This window comes from Dendropsophus ebraccatus, chromosome 15, assembly GCF_027789765.1.
Source record: "Dendropsophus ebraccatus isolate aDenEbr1 chromosome 15, aDenEbr1.pat, whole genome shotgun sequence".
NCBI lineage: Eukaryota > Metazoa > Chordata > Amphibia > Anura > Hylidae > Dendropsophus > Dendropsophus ebraccatus.
In genome coordinates, this window is record NC_091468.1 from 37629711 (window position 1) to 37649726 (window position 20016).

The 20016-nt window shown below is 41.3% G+C and overlaps 1 protein-coding gene across 3 annotated transcripts in view; it reads left to right on the forward strand.

The window, feature by feature from the left end:
* Window positions 1-19712, forward strand: part of ATL2 (atlastin GTPase 2) — a 36900-nt gene extending 17188 nt beyond the window's left edge. Inside the window, exons 2-14 of one of the 3 annotated variants that reach the window (XM_069954258.1) lie at window positions 6993-7246; window positions 8118-8252; window positions 9250-9354; window positions 11128-11178; window positions 11506-11562; window positions 11961-12053; window positions 12336-12474; window positions 12856-12983; window positions 13719-13775; window positions 13874-13945; window positions 14311-14742; window positions 16423-16437; window positions 17826-18330. In XM_069954258.1, coding sequence (XP_069810359.1) covers window positions 6993-7246; window positions 8118-8252; window positions 9250-9354; window positions 11128-11178; window positions 11506-11562; window positions 11961-12053; window positions 12336-12474; window positions 12856-12983; window positions 13719-13775; window positions 13874-13945; window positions 14311-14742; window positions 16423-16437; window positions 17826-17933 — 1646 coding nt within the window. In that variant the 3' untranslated portion in view covers window positions 17934-18330. The other 2 variants (XM_069954257.1, XM_069954256.1) reach the window with 2 other exon arrangements.
* The last annotated feature ends 304 nt before the right edge of the window (window positions 19713-20016 follow it).

Consider the following 20016-nt stretch of genomic DNA (forward strand, 5'->3'; position numbering starts at 1 on the left):
ATAAAACACTAAAATATTCAATTTTTATTTTTTTTTCTTGTACTTAACCCTCAGTGTGCCTGGTGTTTTTTCTCATCATTGCTGGTGTCGGACAGGCAGTATGTAAAGGAATACCTCCGCTGCTGGCTACGATCGCCTTTTGTTTTCCCAAGCCCTTATTAAACGCTGCCGTTCACTTAATCGTCATCCACTTATATTGTGCGGAGCAGTCGCTGAATTACATTACACCGGGAGAGGGTTTTTTTTTTTCCTTTTAATCCCTCTATCCGCATTAATCCTTTTGATTGTAATGCCTTGTGAACCCTTTGTTCTTGCTCTTAACATCCAATTTTACATACATCCCTGTAAACCATCCCCACGCATCTATTCTTCATCTTGGTGTATAATGGGGAGATGATGCTGGTGTAATGAGTGTGTGTATTGACATATTGATCACATGAGCCCCATGAAGGGACTAGAGATGTTTAGTATAAGCTTAGTTATAAACTCAGATATACTGTATGTATGTGTGTGTGTGTGTATATATATATAATTATATATATATATATAATTTTTTTTTAATATTAAGGATCTTCCCGGGGGATGGTGTGTTTGGACACAGTTCACATCAGGCTTGGACTTATAAAAGATCAACTTGGCGTTTATTTGCAGCATAAACAGTCCAGTAAACAGAAATACAGCAACACCGTGCTTTTAAGAATAAAACAAACAAAAAGGTCTTGCCCGTCTAGGCACTTACTAACAGGTTTCTTCACCTATCTAACACTTGAAAACAGGACGTCTTTCACCTGAATACCGCAAGGTGTGTATTAGCTCCAGCAGAGGCTATGTTCACAGGTTGCTCCCAAACAGACACCCAGGCTGTTCACTCCTGGCTGAGAGCAACCATCTGCACACTGTGTGAGCTTTTACCTTCTCAGGCTGATTAGGGTCAGAGCTCACCTGATCCCAACACCTGAACTGGATCGAGGGGAGGGAATGGCAAGTCCCACTACCAAAACCTACCTGCCATTCCATGTAAATCCAGGCCCGGCAACAGTAAATAATAGCTCAGCAGCATAACACTGCTGAGCAACAGATCCCTCCTGGACTCACCATCTCACACTAAGCAGTAACCTAGGTGAGATGTACACCCCCTCAAACACTTCTCCCGTGACATGTCCACAATATTTATAATATGATATTGAGAAGGGACATGGAAGATGGAAACATTGGCCCGTATATGCTATGATGTATTTCACGAGTAACGCTCCAGGCCCTACCCAATTTGGGACCTTATTTCTGTAACCTCACATTACTGCTGCAGCGTTCCCATCAGGGTCAGTGGTGCGCCATTATTGTAGGCTTTTATGCATAAGCCGTATATTTAGGGAGCAGAGTTCTTTCTCCCATCCTGTGACATCACCAAAGCCCTTCCCAAAGAATATTCGGAAGGGTTTGGCTGATGGCATCCACTTCTGGCCTTGGCACAGAATACGCAGCTCCCTCACAAAGGCGTCAGAAGAAAACAGAACAATGGCGTGTGGAGAGAGGTGTAATGTGGCTGTTATGGCGGTTATAAATAAAGTTTGATCCCTCTTCACTACAGTGCCATTCTACAACTTCCTATAGGTTTCCTTACTGTTATTGAGAGCGACCATACAACTACTGTACTGCAATGTTCCTTCACCAATAATAAAAGGCTTGCCTCTCCTGCCCTCACAGATGTCATACATAAACCTTTATATATATATATATGCACATAGGATTCTTGAGGTTTTAGATTTCGTTCTCATAGTACCATATTATTGGCTGATTTCAAATAGGCCCAGCAATCTGCTGATGAATGAGCTAACACTCAAAAATGCTTAAAAATCCTCCTTTGTCTAAGGTCTTAGACATGAAACTTTATTATATATATATATATATATATATATATATATATATATATATATATATATATATTGCAAACTTGCTTTATATCACATCTGTTGTTGATTTAGTTAGAATCAACTGGAGTCAAAGTTATGCAGGTTTGTAGTTTAAAAATCGTAGTTTGTAGTTGTTTTAAAAAATCTTAAGTTTTCCAGTACTTATCAGCTGCTGTATGTCCTGCAGAAAGTGGTGTACTGTTGCCCAGTCATTGCTCTCTGCTGCCACCTCTGTCCAGAGCAGTAACAAATCCCCAATGAAATCCTTTCCTGCTCTGGAAAGTTCCTGAGGTGGCAGCTTAGAGCACTGTGTCAGACTGAAAGAACTTCCACTACCACTTCCTGCAGGACATACAGCAGCTGATAGGTACTGGAAGACTTGAGATTTATAAATAGAAGAAAATGACAAATCTCTTAGGCTGGGTTCACACTACTCTTTTGCAATCTGTGTTTTGGAAAAAAACATATGCAACTGTGTGCATTCTTTTTTCCATTGACTCCCTATATAAAAAAAAAACAAAAAAAACCTTCATCCGTCTTGATTCGTGTTTTGTTTTTTTTTTTAAATAATGGAAGTCCATGGAAAACCGGATGCACACAGTTGCATACATTTATTTATTTTTTATTTATTTATTTATTTTTTTCATTCGTTTTTTCATCCGTTTTTTTGCAAAAACGTAGTGTGAACCCAACTGACATCAGTTGACTAGAAAGAAAAAGAAAATTGACTGGAGTGCCCCTTTTAAGCCCTGTCATAGACACTGTCCATTTTTCTGTAATTATTTATTCATTTTATTTTCCCTTTTAGCACATTATTATGGGGCAGCCGTCTTGTTTAGAGAATCCTCATTTAGAACCTGGATGGGAAACCTTCAGTCCTCCAGCTGTTGCAAACTAAAATGCCACTTGGGCATGATGGGAATTGGGAGTTAGAAGGTTGAAGGTTCCACGTCCCTGGTTTAAGAACATGGCTTATAGCAAGACCCATAGGAAGCAATAGTTTGGAGCTGACCTATTGACTTGTTTGGTAGAGTATTCTAGCCGTGGTCTATCAAGGGTCAATAGACTGTGGGGGGAGCTGTGACTGGTGAATGGTCGGATCCTCTCTTACCTATATACTGTATCGCCTGTCACTGTACCCCTATCTGTGTTGATAAGTAGGGCACTGCTGAGATGATCTGTACAATACAGGAAGCCTAGCTTAGCTTTAGGCCCAGCAGCCAGACTGGAATCTGCCACATTTGCAAATAATTAAAAAAAAAAGAAGCAAAAAAAGCACCAAAATTATTCAGTTTTTTTTGTTTGATATAAACAATAGGTCATTTTCTTGCGGTATTGGCGCCCTTTACACCTTCTGTGGATGACTTTTCGGCCATGTTTATAAATGCCGCCGGTATAAAATGTGTGAGGTTGTTGCCTGAAGACCTGGCACCATATCAGAAGTGTTCTTTCCTTTGACATTGTGAAATGCGGCCCTTATAAGTGACTCCATTAGTGTTATCGGGCCTCCTTATCACGGGTTTACTGTGAACTTTCATCCATTGTATCCATCATGCCTTATTCCAGTGTGAAGCCTGCAGATTAGCTTTACAAGTCAAAGCATGTGGCTTTGAGCTTCATCTGGGACATATGGGAGAAACAATGTCTATTTTCTGTGATCGTCTCCTCTGGATATGACCCTTCCTCAATGGGAAATGCATGCCTGCACTGCCTGTATTTTGGGTGTAAATTTGGAGTCATGAAGGGTAGAGGTAAGTCATGCATGGGCTGCGTTCAGGGAAGAAATCTTCTCTCACTGACATTTATGCAAGGCAGAAGGCATGATTGTAATCCCGGGAGGGTACCCCTTTAATACACAAATATACCCACGTCTACAATGTTGATATTTCAAGGTTTACAGGTGTCAGCTGGAGTCGGCCGTTATGCATAGCTTGGCACTTGAAGCAGAGAGCGAGGAATGATGTACACAGAAGTTACACATCCTTAAATATAAAGGGGTTATAGTGGACTATAAAACAGGGCAGCTTTCTTCCAAAAACTGTGTTTCACTATGTAGGTTGTATTGTTCCTCACATGCAACCAGTTGACAAGTGTCTTGTTCAAGGAACTTTCTGTAGTCTCCCTTTATCCATGACTGACTGGCTGAAAAACTTATACTCACCTGCCCCGGTTCCCTGCCACACCTGGCACTTTCTCTGCTTTCATCTCCACACAAGGGATGTTCCTGTTCAGCCAGTCATTGACAGATACCGGTCACCTCTGTGCCAGCACTTCCTGTGTGTTGACATGAAAGCAGTGAGAGCTGCACACAAGGGATATGAGATTTGAATATAACTTTTTTTTTTGGATATTTTTACCAGCCTTGCCTTTGTGAGGTCTGACAGCCCCTTAAAGGCCAGATTCACACACCTCTATGATGTATGCAAATCCTGATCTGACAGGTGTCCGTATAGGGTCATCAGTCCCGCAGTCAGGCCAGGGCTTGCAGCCATAATACGAAAACAGAAATGCATGTGTAATAGCCCCATGTAAAACAGGCCTAACAATGCAGACGAGGGTTGACTATTGGTGCTTTAAAATATGGGCCAAAATCTGCGTGTGTAGATAGGGACTGAATGAAGTGGCTACATCATGTACAGATATGGAATATGTTGGTGCTATAAATTCTAAATTTTTTGCTGACATGTTGGTAGAAACGTAGTAGATATAGATATTAAGTACATGGAAAACCTACTAGCAATAATGTTCGGAGCTGGAGTTAGGCCAAGTCAGGCTTGCTGGCTCTACTTGTGTCTGGATGTAATTATACTTTTTTATTTTACACCCCTTTTGAAAAGACCTATTTATATGAGTTAGTGTTTCCTGCACTATACAGATGGCAGCCGATGGTATAAGTGGGTTAACAATACTACACGCTTACATGCACAGGGAAATTTTCTCTATTTTTTGCTGCGTTCTTCTCTCCTAATCAAATGTACTGTTTGCATATTGTGGAAGCTGCAGATCCCAGCGGAATCCAAAGTCTTCAGCGTAACACGCTGCTATTTATGGCTGCTCTCTAAAGGATAGAAATAGTGCTGGGAAAGTGCTACCACCGCCAGGGAGAAGCCTTATGTGGGGGCTCACTATTAGTTAGAGGATTCAGTGTTGCAGATTTTTCATTGTTTTGAATGTAAAAACGAGTTAAAAGTTTTTAACCTTGTAAAAATATCATTGAGGCACAACCATGTAATATTAAAACCCGTCAGGATGTGTTCCTAATATGGTACAATGCAGAAACACTATTGCCTCAGATCCCTTTAACACTACAGCTATAAGAGGAGGTGTGAGCGTCACAATTTCATTGTTGAAAGTAACTCTACTTCCCAAATGTCCCATATATGTTATACTAGTTTACAATCCTGTATTGTAAGCAGGGCGTATGGCCTTCCTGTATACATTAGATAGCGGGCTTCCCCATAGACGTGAAAGCTCAGCCAAGCATTGGGTTATCATAAAATGTGTAGTTTAAGGCTTATTGCCCGGGTGACTTGGACATGTACAAATAAAACTTAAAGGGAAACTATCAGCAGGTTAGCAGTATCTAACCTGCTGATATGTCTCTATAGCGCACACGGCACTGAGGATGAAGGTAAGTTTCTTACTGGTTCAATGTTCATTGAAAGGCGTGGGCTGGCTAGGAGTGGATTGGTGCACTGGGGGCGGTAGTCCTGCTCCAGTGCAACAACAACCTCATTAGCATATGGATTAAAGCAAATGTACCAGTAGTACATCGCTTTGTGGCTTTTCACATGAATAGACCGCTGCAGAGATGCCGTTTCTGTGATCCTTTCGTTCCCACGCAAGGCGCCGGTTTATTCCCAAGCACTGGCCCGCGGACCCTCAGTGTCACCATCTCCCCTCTTCTCTAGAATCATGCTCCATGGCCTTTAAACTAAAAACTACACAGAAATGGTGCTGAGGATGACACTTTCCTTCATCCTCAGCATCCTCAGTCTACTATAGGACGATGTCGGCAGGTTAAATGCTAGTAAGTTTTAATAGTTTCCCCTTAAATTGCATTATGATGCAAAAGTGTGTGACGACGTCTGTCAGAATGTTCAGCACAAATTTGCGTTTGTGGCTCTAAGCAGGAAATTAGAAACTCACCACTTACATATCCATAAATATGACTGTCTTGCACATCTGCTGATAAGATTACCAGTAATGGAAAGCTAAAAAACAAAACTGGGCACAGATAGACAGACACATCACAAGCCTCTACAGTGCTATGCAATATAAATTATTATTCTTCACGGCTTACAGGACACAGTGGAAAGCACCCTCCTGCAACTTTGCATCAAACAGTAATTATAAACATAGATATCATGTAAAAATGTATAAGCTTTATTGCTCTGTGTGGTACAAGAATTTGCTAGAAAATATGCCATGCCACAATCCAGATGGCAATGAACATCCAGCAGTCAATAAGTGGTCAAGTATGCTATCTGGAAACCAAATGTATGGGGAACCATGATGCTATACTGAAGAAGACATCAGATGGGCTCTGTTTGGACGCAGTACATACAATTGCTCTTAATATATCCGGCGCTGTGTCTGACTTGGTGTGATGTTTGCCGCCCTGTTCCTTTGGCGTGTTAGGAGCCGCATTACTTAATCCTGGCTCTTCTTTCTAGCTAGCATTTCCAGTCTATTTCTGAAGCCTGAGGATTGATATAGAGTTTCCAGGGTCACAGTGAGAGTTGGCTCCAGGACAGGAGTCGGTTTACGCCGTGCCTCGCTGTGCGGGTGCTGTACTATTTATACACCTATATCAACATCTGGCCGCTTTGTATACAGAGCCGCCTGTGATCTGGGATATTACCTTGGTAGGGGTGTTTGTAGATCAGTTTATTTTGGGCAGATGTATGAAGTTACTTACAGCACTGCACTCTGTGCTCCTCGGATACCTTTGTTGCCTTTTTTTTTTTAATACTAGATCATTGTTACACTGCACATAGAACAGTGTGACTATTGTTTAGGGTGTATAGGAAGCAACTTGTCTTACCTGTAGCTAACTTTGTATTGTCCCTTTTCTTGCAGATGAAGATCATGTGGAAGACATCCAACTTAATTCTGAGAGCGATGCCGAGGTGATGGACAAACCTCACCCCATCCAGGTTGTCCTCGCCCATGAAGACGACCATAACTTTGAGCTGGATGAAAAGGCCCTGGAGAGCATTTTGATGCAGGATCACATCCGTGATCTGAATGTTGTCGTTGTGTCTGTCGCTGGTGCTTTTCGTAAAGGGAAATCTTTTTTGCTCGATTTTATGCTTCGGTTTATGTACAGTCAGGTATAAATGGCTTTTTGTCTATTACCCGTCATTCTCTCTGTGTTCTGTTCATAGAGGATGAACGGGGCACTGACTGCTCACACACAGTGCTCACCATTTCTACTAGAGACAACTCTGTCCCTGTTTTCTGGGTCAGTGGGGGTTCCAGCAGTCCAACCCATGCCAGTCAGTATGTTGTGGCTATGTCCTATTACACGGAGAAGTTATTTGCCAAATTAGAGCCTATGTTGTCTTCCATTAAGTTTAAAAATCAACGGCTGATGAGAGTATGTAGAAAATAAAGCTATAATTACCTGTCCACTCTCCTAAGTTTCCTCCTGGCTTCTTCCTGCTCACCACAGCCGCCGCTGGAACTTCTGAGGCCATCTCTGGAGTGACAGGCCACTCAGCCAATCACTGGCTGCGGCACTTTTCTGTCTCGGACGTTGAATGGCTGAGCAGCCTGTTACTTCAGAGATGTGTCAGAAGTGCCAGCTGTGGCTGTAAAGAAGCCAGAAGGACACCGGAAGCAGGAAGAGGTAAAGTAATGCTAAATTCTATATACGCATTGAGGGCTGCTTGGACATTACTTATGATACACAGCCCTTGCTGCATCAAGACGTGTAAGCAAGCACTGATCTAGCAGATCAGAGCTGCTTACACCAGGCATTGGATCATGTAATACAGCCCTTACCCTAATATGATGAGATTGAAATACCCTTTTAACTTCTGTAGACTGTACTATTTTGTCTGGCCTATGCTCCTTCCCTACCTATTGCTGGTAATTTTATTACATTGAGGATTTCTGCCTGTGTGCACATGCCCTTAGATTTCAGTACAAATCCTTATCAATAACATTACTCATGGCTTTCTTCTTCTTTCCTATTTCCAGAACTACACAAGTTGGATTGGTGGAAATTTTGAGCCACTCACTGGTTTTACGTGGCGAGGGGGTTGTGAGCGGGAGACCACTGGAATCCAGATTTGGAGCGAAGTTTTTGTTGTGGACAAACCTGATGGAACAAAGGTAAGCTCTACAACACTAGTATGGGTTTTCTGGTGTATGTTTGTGACCTCCTCACTCCTGTTATTAGATTGCAGGAAGAGGAGGGTGGCACCAGATATCCGTCATCTGTCCACTAGTAATTGTTCTCAGCCCATAGGGACAGGCAATGCTAATATATTACTGACAGATGAATGCATCTGCTACTCCTGCCTATTGCAGTTGATTTGTTATGTTTTTTAGTTAATAAGCATGAAAAATACTTGTATTGTTTTTTGGTTAGTTTTATTACATAGCTGCGGGGTTGAAATAATTTTGGGCTGTGTAATCTAGCTTAGTTTAGTACTAAACATTGCAAATCAGTATGCTGACTAAGAAGTGAGCTGAATATATATAGTCTATGTACTGATTGCAGCTGCCAAGCAGAGTTCCTATTGCACAGCTTGGATGTTTGAGCACGATGGCTGAGGTAGATAGTTTCCTGCCTCACAGTGAATGGAGACCAGAACTAGCTCAGACTCTGGCCGATTGTGTAGGCTGGGTCCACACTACGTTTTTGCCATTTTGTTTTTTTGAAAAAAAAAAAAAAAAAGATGGAAAAAACAGATGCATTTGTGTGCATCCGTTTTTCCATTGGCTTTCTTTATATATAACATAAACACTTTTTTTTTTTAATGTACACAAAAATAAGGTCAGCTACGTTTTTGTGTATGCTAGAAAAGGATTCGTTTTGATCCGAATTTTTTTTTTTTTTTTTTAATAATGGAAGTCAATCAGAAAAACTGATCAGAACGGGTGCATACAAAGGTATCCATTTTTTCCATTCCTTTTTTTCCAAAAACGGATTGCAAAAACGTAGTGTGAACCCAGCCTTAGTAGGTAATCGTTTTAGTACCTCTTATTTTTATAATCGGTGCTATGTTAGATTTGGGCTGAGGGATGGTTTCCAGCCTTGCAGTAAGAATTTACTGATGCCTTTATGCTCATGCCCTCTTCCCTCTTCTTGTTTTTTTCTAAACAGGTTGCAGTTATTCTTATGGACACTCAGGGAGCCTTTGACAGCCAGTCTACAATTAAAGATTGTGCAACGGTTTTTGCCTTAAGCACAATGACCAGCTCTGTCCAGGTACTAATGCCCTTATATTTAGCTTCTTGTTAGGAACGTCAATATCATCGACATATCTGTCTCAGCTGAAGCAGGTTGGAGCCGAAAGATGGCTTTATAGGGAACCTGTCATGTTAATCAGATGAAATGTTATGGAGTGGGAGAAGCTGAACTGATTTAGTTTTAATGGAAATGATTTAGTATTTTTATCCATAGATATCCCTACCTATTTTGGGCTAAGAGTTTGAGTGGACACTCATACAAAGAGTCACTCCGCCCTGAGGACCCCAAAGCTTGGAGTTAGCTGAAATAAGGAATTGTTATACTGATGTATTTAAGTTTAGCGCCTTCTTCATAACGTTTTCTACATCGTAAAACCTCGGTTATAAATCTAGAGACAGATAATACAGGAGCTACAATTGAAAATAGTGAAGTGGGCAGCTTACCTCTTCTCTGCAGGGGTCCCATAGCATGCCCACAACTCGTTCTTTCATAGAAATCAATGTATAGTTTTCATACCGTTCCTTTTTCCCATGTAGAAAAATGTGCTGTTTAAGGGTATATTCTAGGCATGTGTGATGACCTACTCTTGGTTCCTTACTTTGTGTAGTGGGCCGCTCTTGGGGTGGTACTAGGTGATGGCACGCTGCCAATCAGCTATTGGTGGTCTACCCACCGGATAGATGTTCTGTATAATACAAATACTGTAAGGAACCCGGATGAAATACAGGGACATTCTGAGTCCTAGTTCCAGGACCCTCAAGACTGTCTCTGCCTACTTGTCAGCTAGACCCTAGGAGGTCAGCAACAACTGGGTGACATTCCCTGTGCTGGGCAAGTGCAACACGAGAAAAGACAGACACACAGAGTAAAGAATATTCAAGCAGATACAGGTCAAATTTGAGATGGCAGAAAAGTGCATAAACAGGTAAGAAGGACATGCAAAGAGGTCAGAATACCAAGCAATCAAATACAAAACCAATAAATCACATATACCAGAATATTGATAAATCGCTGCATTTACTTTCCAACAGAAAAAATACAAAAATTCTTTTCACATATTCACCCTTAAGTGCACAATTCAGATGATTGCGTTAATCACACGGCGGCATAGTCTTTTTTTAGCTCAACCGAGCTTCACACTGTACATCCAGCCAAAGGTGTTCAGCGTCGAAACAACGCTGCTAGTCTGCAACATTTCAAGAGTCTATTCTTTTTGTCAAGCTTGACAAATATGCGAAAAGAATTTTTGTATTTTTTCTGTTGGAAAATAAATGCAGTAATTTATGAATATTCTGCTATATGGGATTTATTGGACTATGACCAGTATTGACAAGCTCCCATTGAATGCCAGATGGAGGATTGGCACTAGGCGGTTTTCTTTGTTGATCAAATACAAACGCCAGCTCTAGCTACAGGAGACTATTGCAAGCAATGTCCCAGGGCACAAGTGGACTTTTTATGAGATGCCAGAGTCCCTGTCCAGGGTGTGATTGTACCAGCCCTCTGGTATCCAGGCCACACAGACTGGCAGGGAGGGGAGTGGTGAAGGCAACTATCATCACTATTCAGTCTAACCCATCTACAGCCCAGCCTAGGCTTGCAGAAGAAATCAGACAGGTGTGGTGGAACCTGTCTTATTCCAGCACTTGTTGTGTAGCGATTGAGTTCAGACTGGTAGAAAACATATACACTGAATCATGACCAAAAGCTCTGACATAACAAATACATTGTATTTGACCACTTAATTTATTGATGGCCTTATACTAATGGTGAGGCTCTGTTTCCCTTTAGGTGTATAATTTGTCACAGAATATTCAAGAAGATGATCTTCAGCATTTACAGGTAGGTGTTGGTTTACAAGGTTCAAATACACTCAAAGCAATAAGCCAGAGATTCCCTTTTATCTCATCTGGCTGCTTCAAACAGGGTTTTTCAAACCACTTTTCCATGTGTCATTTACAACGTGTATAATGCTACATGTCCAGTAGTTTACATTTATGGAGTATTAAAAGGGATTAACACTAAATGCATTGATCTAACACACTTTCCACATCAGTGCTCAGTAAATATTACATGAGAGGCCTGTGTAACTGAAATGATTTGCCTTGAATCCACATGGGACATGTTTGATGAAAATTCCATAAACTGTGCACAAATTTTATTTTCCAGCTTTTTACTGAGTATGGTCGTCTTGCAATGGAAGAAATATACAAAAAACCCTTTCAGGTGAGATACATCTTATTTATCTGTCCCTAGTTTTTTCTGTATGGGTATGTTTACACGTACCGTATTGCTGCAGATTTCATGGTGTGAAGTCCGCTGCAGTACCCAGTACTGTTATGGCCTATGGCTCTGCATTCTTCTAGCAGACATTCATTCTGCTATGAGAATGCAGCCACTGCCTACTCCCCTGGGTTGCTGACTGCCCCCTCAGCCAGTCAGTGGCTGCAGCGGGACCGTGCACTGATTGGCTGAGCAGGCCGTCAGTGACCCAGTTGCTGGAGAAGCAGGTTGGAGCACGGGCATTATTGTGGTAGGAGAACAAGATACTATATTGCAGAACGTCTTTTGCTCTCGCAGTCTTAACTCTGTGTGTATTTTTATTTTATTTTTTTTTATTACAGACCCTTATGTTTTTAATCAGAGACTGGAGTTATCCGTATGAACACACGTATGGTTTAGAGGGTGGGAAACTGTTTTTGGAAAAACGGTTGCAGGTAAAGAGATGGTGTTGTGTTTTTTTTATATATATATATTGTAAGTCCACCAATGGGATAGTTCCACTATTTTGTATCATCTTTGTTTTTGTGTTAATTTTACTTTAACAGCTGAGACTGTATTACTACTGGTGCTTTAGTATTCCATTACATTTCTAGAATTCAGCATTTTGGATTGCCTTTGTGGGAGCAGAATATTAGTAATCACCTGGTATCTATACAAGGAACATATATAAATGCGTGGCAAGTTGAAGCCTTAAAGTTTCCCCTCTTGTTGTGCAGGTAAAACAGAACCAACACGAGGAGCTGCAGAATGTCAGGAAGCATATACACTCTTGTTTTACTAATATCGGCTGTTTTCTCTTGCCCCATCCTGGTCTTAAAGTGGCAACCAATCCTAATTTTGATGGCAGATTAGTAGGTAAGTCTCCTACAGGTCATGGTTAAAGATGAGCGAACCAGGTTCGGGTTTCAGTCCATCCGAACCCGAACATTCGGTATTTGATTAGCTGGGGCTGCTGAAGTTGGATAAAGCTTTAAGGTTGTCTGGAAAACATGGATACAGCCAATGACTATATCCATGATTTCCACATAGCCTTAGGGCTTTATCCAAGTTCAGCAGCCACCGCTAATCAAATGCCGAAAGTTCGGGTTCGGATCGACTCGCGCATGCTCCAGGTTCGCTCATCTCTAGTCATGGTACATGCATTTGTTTTATGTAGCAGCCAGTATTTGGTTTGCTGTTCTAACCTTCCACCCAGTATGATCAGTTTTATGAAATTTTCATCTCAATCCATATTAGACATTGATGACGAGTTCAAGAAGGAACTTCATAACCTGGTCCCTTTGCTGCTCTCTCCTAAGAACTTGGTAGAAAAGGAAATTGGTGGATCCAAGGTGACTTGTCGAGATCTGCTTGAATATTTTAAAGTAAGTTACACACGAGAGATACTATATAGACAACTTGTGTGTTGTTGGGATACATAAGCGAAGGACACAGAACATTGTTCAACTATACTAATCACCAATCCACAGGATAGGTGATATGTTCTAATCGGAGAGAACTCTGTGACCCTACAATTAAGGGAATGGAGGTCGCTTGTGCCATTAGTGAATGGGGTGGCAGCATGCTTTCTCAGCTATAGTCACTCTTTATGAGACTGCCAGAGATGGCTAAGTGCAGTCCCATATGAAGGAGTATTAAGTGAGTATGTGCGCTGTCACTCCATTCACTCAGGTACCATGGACCCGTTTTCTTGATTATACTGGGCTGTAGTCTGTAATCTGTGTGTTATCTGTATAAGTTTTACCAAAAGCCTTAGGCCCCTATTACACCGAGCTTTAATCTGGCAAATCGGGCTGATTTGGCAGATTATCACTCTGTAATGAAGAAAACCATCATCGGGTGATTGTGTCTTTTGACCCTGCCTAAAAATCATCAGCCGCCAGGTGCGCGTCACTAATGTGTAATATCGATCCGCGCCAACAGCTGATGACTGTGTAAATAAATAAACTTTACACATACATGGGCCAGTGATTGGCTGAGCAGTCTGTCACTTCAGAGAGCGGCTGAGAAGTTCCAGCTTCGGGAGTGGGCAGAATAGGGAAGTGTAGAGAGAGAGAGATTGCTTCCTCCATTTTTAATATGCTCCTCCTTATTTCTAGGCATACATCAAAATTTATCAAGGAGAAGAGCTCCCCCACCCAAAGTCTATGTTGCAGGTATGAGTCTAAAAAAAAAAGTTTTTTTTTTTCTTTCCAGAAAAAAAAAAAAACTAAAAAAAGTTGTAAATTGTTTGTGTTTTTTTTCCCTTTTATAGGCAACAGCAGAAGCCAATAACCTTGCAGCTGTTGCTGGAGCTAAAGACACATACAGCAAACACATGGAGCAGGTAAGGGTTTTATACTCTATGGCTCTGATGTCAGACTTTGTCTCTCTTGCTCCTCTAGAAAACCAGTAACCGCTCTACATTTGATCAGACTTTTACAATATTGGGAACATTTTGAGGAGGCCATAATGGTTGGGTTCAGTAATTTATCTTACCGATAAGAAAAATTCTTTCTGAATCCCTCTGTCATCTTTATTGGAATGGTAGGGTTTTATGTTAGGACATAGGAAGCAAGCTACATGTGAGTGACACACCTGATCCATGGGGGTCTGACCAATTTGATCTCCATGGTGGTAGATGCAGCTCTTAATGTGTCTGTCTCTGCAATGGTCTGGATAGTGTTTTTAAAGCAGTCCTGTCCCCAACAGGTATGTGGAGGAGACAAGCCATACATTGCCCCAGCGGATCTTGAACGAAAGCATTTGGATTTAAAGGAAACTTGTGTCAAGCAGTTCCGCTCAGTGAAGAAGATGGGTGGAGAGGAGTTCTGTCGCCGATACCAGGAGCAGCTGGAGGCAGAGCTAGAAGAATCCTATGCAAACTTCATGAAACACAATGATGGCAAAAATATCTTTTACGCTGCTCGCACCCCTGCCACCTTGTTTGCTGTCATGTTTGCCATGTACATTATCTCAGGGCTGACTGGTTTCATTGGCCTGAACTCTATAGCAAACATTTGTAACCTGATCATGGGATTAGCACTTCTGTCCTTCTGCACCTGGGCTTATGTGAAGTACTCTGGAGAATTTCGGGATTTGGGAACCTTAATAGATCAAATTGCTGAAATAATTTGGGAACAGGTTGGTATCTCCAGTCATGTTTCTTTGTGTAGTTATTCTGTCAGTTCCATTTCGACAACTTTAGGTGGGTCTTATGCCTCTTGTAGTAGGAAATCTGCCTAAGTGTCTTGGTCTAGGCATACACATAAGATGGTGGTTGGCCGATAGCTATCTTTTACCACCATTGTAGACTTTTTATTGAATAACATGCACTGAATTTTTCTTCTCAGGAATAGCCATATTTCGATAGTTATGCTGTTATTATTGCACTTTATGCTGCTGTCCCTGGTGGCCGCAAATAAACCTCAATAGCCAGAAAAGCTGCCTGTCCAAAGTAACATTACACATCGCCATCTAGTGGCCACATTTGTAAAGGAAAATCCTGGACATGATTCTTATGTTACACTAAAGCCTGCCTTTCTGATTATTTCATGTTCTATTTTATCATCCTACTATGTATTTAAATGGACTTGAACAGAAAGGGGTTTCTTCCTCTTTGATCTTACCTACATGTGCTATGCATGGTACCACTTTTAACCATATTTTTCTCCTATTATGAATAAAGAAGAAGTCATTTGTGCTAAAAAGCTCCTACTAACTGATGTTAATGAAATGCTATTGTAAAGCCTAAAGGCAGCTGAGCTGGAATGGCATAGATTGTTCGGCAATCCATATACTATCTGACCAACCCAACCTTTATGAAGGGTAATACAACACATCTTGCAACCTGTGTCCAGATGAGTTTTCAGCTCATGAAGCAGTATCCGCAGCATACAGTACATATAGAGTGGGGAGAAGCTGTCAGGAGGGATCTGATAGGTGATGGCATCTGGTGGTTTATTGGAAGTCAGCTGATGCAGGGCAGATTAGTACATCTGACAGCTCTTTTCTGCTGGGATTTCAGAGTTCACCATTCTTGAGTTCACAGGGGAGCCCCAGTGGTCTGACCGCCACCCCAGTCTCTGTTTTACCGTGTCCTGTGCATACTCTAAATAGGGTATAATGACCCCCAGATGGGAGTACCCCTTTTAAATGTATATTTTCTGTTTGGTCATTCTGTTGATCATGTGACCCAGTTACAGTTGTCAAACAAATGGATGAATTTGTGCTGAAATAAAACCGATGGCACTGTAGGACTAGCGACGGTGAATGTGTGTGCAGGTCATCCAGCCACATGCTATATTCATGCTTCATGGACAGTCATTCAGTTTCTTAGTTATACATGTCAGTAACTTACTATACTGATTATAAATCATTAGTAGCATTTATGCTGAGCTGTAATATAATTATAAGCACACTGTCCTGCTAGAATATCCTCAGCCAGATTTTTTTTTTTTTTTTTTGCACTGGAAAAATTCCCTTCATGGACTGTCCAAGAGTATTTAAATATTTGTCCAAAGATCTGGATCTGGTGATTACTTTCAGGAGGAAGCTGTGTAACTTAACTTGTAATGTAATTATATATACTTTTTTTTTTTAACAAGATTTCTTGACACACTTTCACACTCTCTCTGCCACCCCCTGTGGCCTTGTGGGCTCTGATACTGCAAGAACTATACAGGGTCCTGTTTAAGTGTATTTTGCAGGTTTTACCCTTTAGTTATCCTCTCCTGCTCTATGCTAGTTCTAACATTTCCCCTAACCATTCCTCTTTCTTAACATGCTGTGACTTACATCTGTCTCTCTTTCTATGCTGCACAGAGGAATCCCAGGAAGGTGAGGTGCTGCCATGTATATCTCCTCACATGAGCCACAATTCAGGACTGAAATGTATCATGGAATCAGCCACAGAAAACTGCATCTCTATAATAAACAGGAATTCTTATTCCTAGGTTGCAAAAGTCCATATGCTCTTACATGGGTACATGGTACAGCTCCCCCAAACCAGCACTGCAGCATGGCTGTCCCAAAGGTTGGAACCCCTAGTAATTATAAACAGTAGCGGATTATAATAGGTCTTTTGCGGGCGGTAGTGGTATATTGCCTCCTGGCTACAGTTCTGCCATGATTTGCAAAAATCACTGCTTTTGCACAAATCAGGGGATCATGACATTATTTATCCTGTACTATGAACACCATGTTAGTGCTGCCATAGTTTCAGTGGGGTTGGGGGGGGGGACAAGCTCGGTCAACAGCCCGGGGACTATAGTGAAGTTAATCCGCCCCTGATTATATTGCTCTAGTCAGAATTGAGGTGACCATCAGACCCCTGTGGTTCTGACAATACGGCATTATAGATATTGAAAATATTCATTTCATTCTGTGAAAATCTGGCCACAGCTTTGCCAAATAATTATTATTATTTTTTTTTTTTAAACACACTTGAGTAGAGATGAGCGAATTTACAGTACAAACGAAGTGATTCTCTTTGTTACCTCGGCAATCTGCTTATAAGCTTTCTGCCTTTGTAGTCTCTGCCCCCGGTGCCTGGAAAAGCTGGATTTAGTCCTGGGGGAAGTTTCCCAGGACTGGATTCAACTTTTCCAGGCACCAAGGGTAAAGCGGCACAGACTTCAAAAGCAGCAGGCTGATAAGCAGATTGTTGAGCTAACAAAAGTGATTTGCTTCGTTTGTACTGTAAATTTGCTCATCTCTAACACTAAGGCCTATCTGTTACATATGGCTTACATATTTTCTTTGTGTCTTCTGTGATGAGACTAATGCCAAGCATGGGTGGGTTCACACTACCGAATTCACACAGAGAAGTTCCGGCGGATTCCGTTGCTTGTACCTGCTCGCATCTCCGCCTGTCCCATAGACTCAATTCTATGGGCAGGTGAATTCCGCCTTCCGATGAAAGAATTGACATGTCAATTCTGACAGCGGAAACTGTCTGGCCATAGAATAGTGTCTATGGCACAGCAGAGCGGGTACGAGCGACAGAATCTGCCGGAACTTCTCCGTGCGTATTCTGTAGTGTGAACCTACCCCATCACAGAAGGTGTCACAAACATACCCAAAAATACCAACTCAGACCTCAATAAGTGGGCTGCCCAACAATTGTCACTTTCCATGACTGAATTGTGCCTCATACTTTATTCCTACTTATCCCCCTCCATCTTCTAATGCTTTTCTGTACCTAACTAACCCCCTTCATGTTCTAGGTGCTTTCCAAACTCTATGAAGTCTGTAGACGTCGGCTGCCTCGCCGCGCTTTACCGTCTACACAGAGACTCAGAAGGTCATCGAACAATAACAAGAAGAAAAACTAAAGCGTACTCACCTTACCTTTTGCTTCTCAGTATTTGGTTTCTATCACTGAAGCAGAACAGATATAAGGGGCTTATGATACCATTGTCTGATTTCTACATGGCAGGTTTAGGAAACCAATGGCCCTCCAGCTATTGAAGTACAGACATTTCCCAGCATGCACCACCAGCTGGAGAGCCACCGGCTGCCTACCTCTGCTATATACCTTCATATATATACGCCTGCTTAGTAGTCGTTTTAATTGCATCGCTTCAAGCTACCAGATCCACACGAGAAGTGTCACATTGTAGGAGCACAATTGTTTCTCATGCCTTCATTTTTTTATCGTATGTGTGTTGTTGTGTTTATTTTATATCCTAATTTATTTTATTTTTTTTACCATTTTGCTTTTCTTTTGCCTATTTTCACACGCCAGGTGTTGAAGCCAATGAGTGACACCTTCATGGAGGATAATATAAGACAAACTGTGACAAACTCAATCAAGGCAGGTCTTACAGAGCAAGTGACTCAAGCTTCCCGGCTAAAGACAGACTGACAATCCATCTCTTGTCTGCATCCTTCCCTAACCTATGCTTGTTTTGTACAATGAGAACTGTATAAAATGAATATAAAATAAACCAAAGTTTACAATTACCACTGAAGGTGTAGTAGAGAATGGCACATCATATTACAGCCGTCAATCTGTTTTCCAAGTGGATAAGCTACGTAATTGTTAGTAGTCATGAAAGCTGCTTTGCCCCCCACCCCCAAGTGGCAAATCCTGTTTGTGAGTGGTGGCCCACTAGCACAGTGGTTCCCAACTGGATCATAAGTGCTGGTCCCCTATTTGTTTTATAGTGTCCCAGGACAATGGCCTATCAATGCTTAGAGTTACAGCTGGCATGGTTGGCCAACAGTGGCCTAGTGGTGAGGATAACCTCTCTCTCCATGTTCAGAATAGGCTCCTAAGCATTCATGGAAAATTTACATGTTTCATAGAATCAAATTCTATTTTAAGAAATGAATGTAGTGTTCATTTACCATTTTAATGTTTATATTCCGTTATATTGCAGATGTCATCTATGATAGACAATTACGTTCTAAATAAATCTATTGGTTGATTCACTGCCTTCTTCTTGTACATGATCCCTTTAGTTCAGTGTGTGCATAAAAATTTGCTCGTTGTATGGAAGGTTTTTCTTTTCTTTTTTTTTGTGAAAATAAAAATGCCTTTTTGTTAAAAATCCACAAACCTGCCATAACATAGCTGCAGATCTGGCACGGAGGGGGTAGTGGATTTTTTTTTCTTATTTTTTTTGGCCTTCATGTAAATACTGTATGCTGTTTAATTTTATTGGGGGTTGCGAGGGAAGGGAGGGGGTTCGGCACCAGTCCATCCATTTAGCATAGGCTACAAGCTTTAGAAAGTTGAAATCATCTGTACAGCATTTAGTTATTTTCTATACAAGATCAGATAGGGCATGTATATGATATATAAATAATATAAATACCAATTTTGTATCAAGTTTTTTGTAGTCCATGCCAAATCCTGGTTCTGTGGTAGGCTAAGTGGAGTCCCTGCACAGGGGGCTGTTTGTGGCTCTTGTGTGTGAATGCATCAACCAATCTGAAGTTTTGATATATTTGTGATAATTCCCCTGCCTTGAACACTGCTGTCTCTACCCAATGGGCCGAGAAGAAAATTGAGCATTTTTGTTGTGAATCTTTGTCCTGTTTAAAATTGAAAGCTGTTTCCTGTAATTTATTTTCAGTATAATTAAAATCTGTTGTATATATGGCAATGAGCGCTGTGTCGTCTTTTCTTTTTATACTGAGGAACAGGAAGTGTACATAATGTGTTGAGTTGACCCTAAACAACTGTTTTACTGTTATTGGGGCAATCTTATGGGCAGGACCGCTGCTTACCTGCCAAGCTTCATTGCCATTACTAATTTAGAAAGCTGCAGTTTCAGGCAGAACTATGGCTGCTACGTGTGAACTCACCCTAAAGGAGAAGTCCAGGGAAAATGTTTATTAAAGTATTGTATTGCCCCCCAAAAGTTATACAAATCACCAATATACACTTATTACTGGAAATGCTTATAA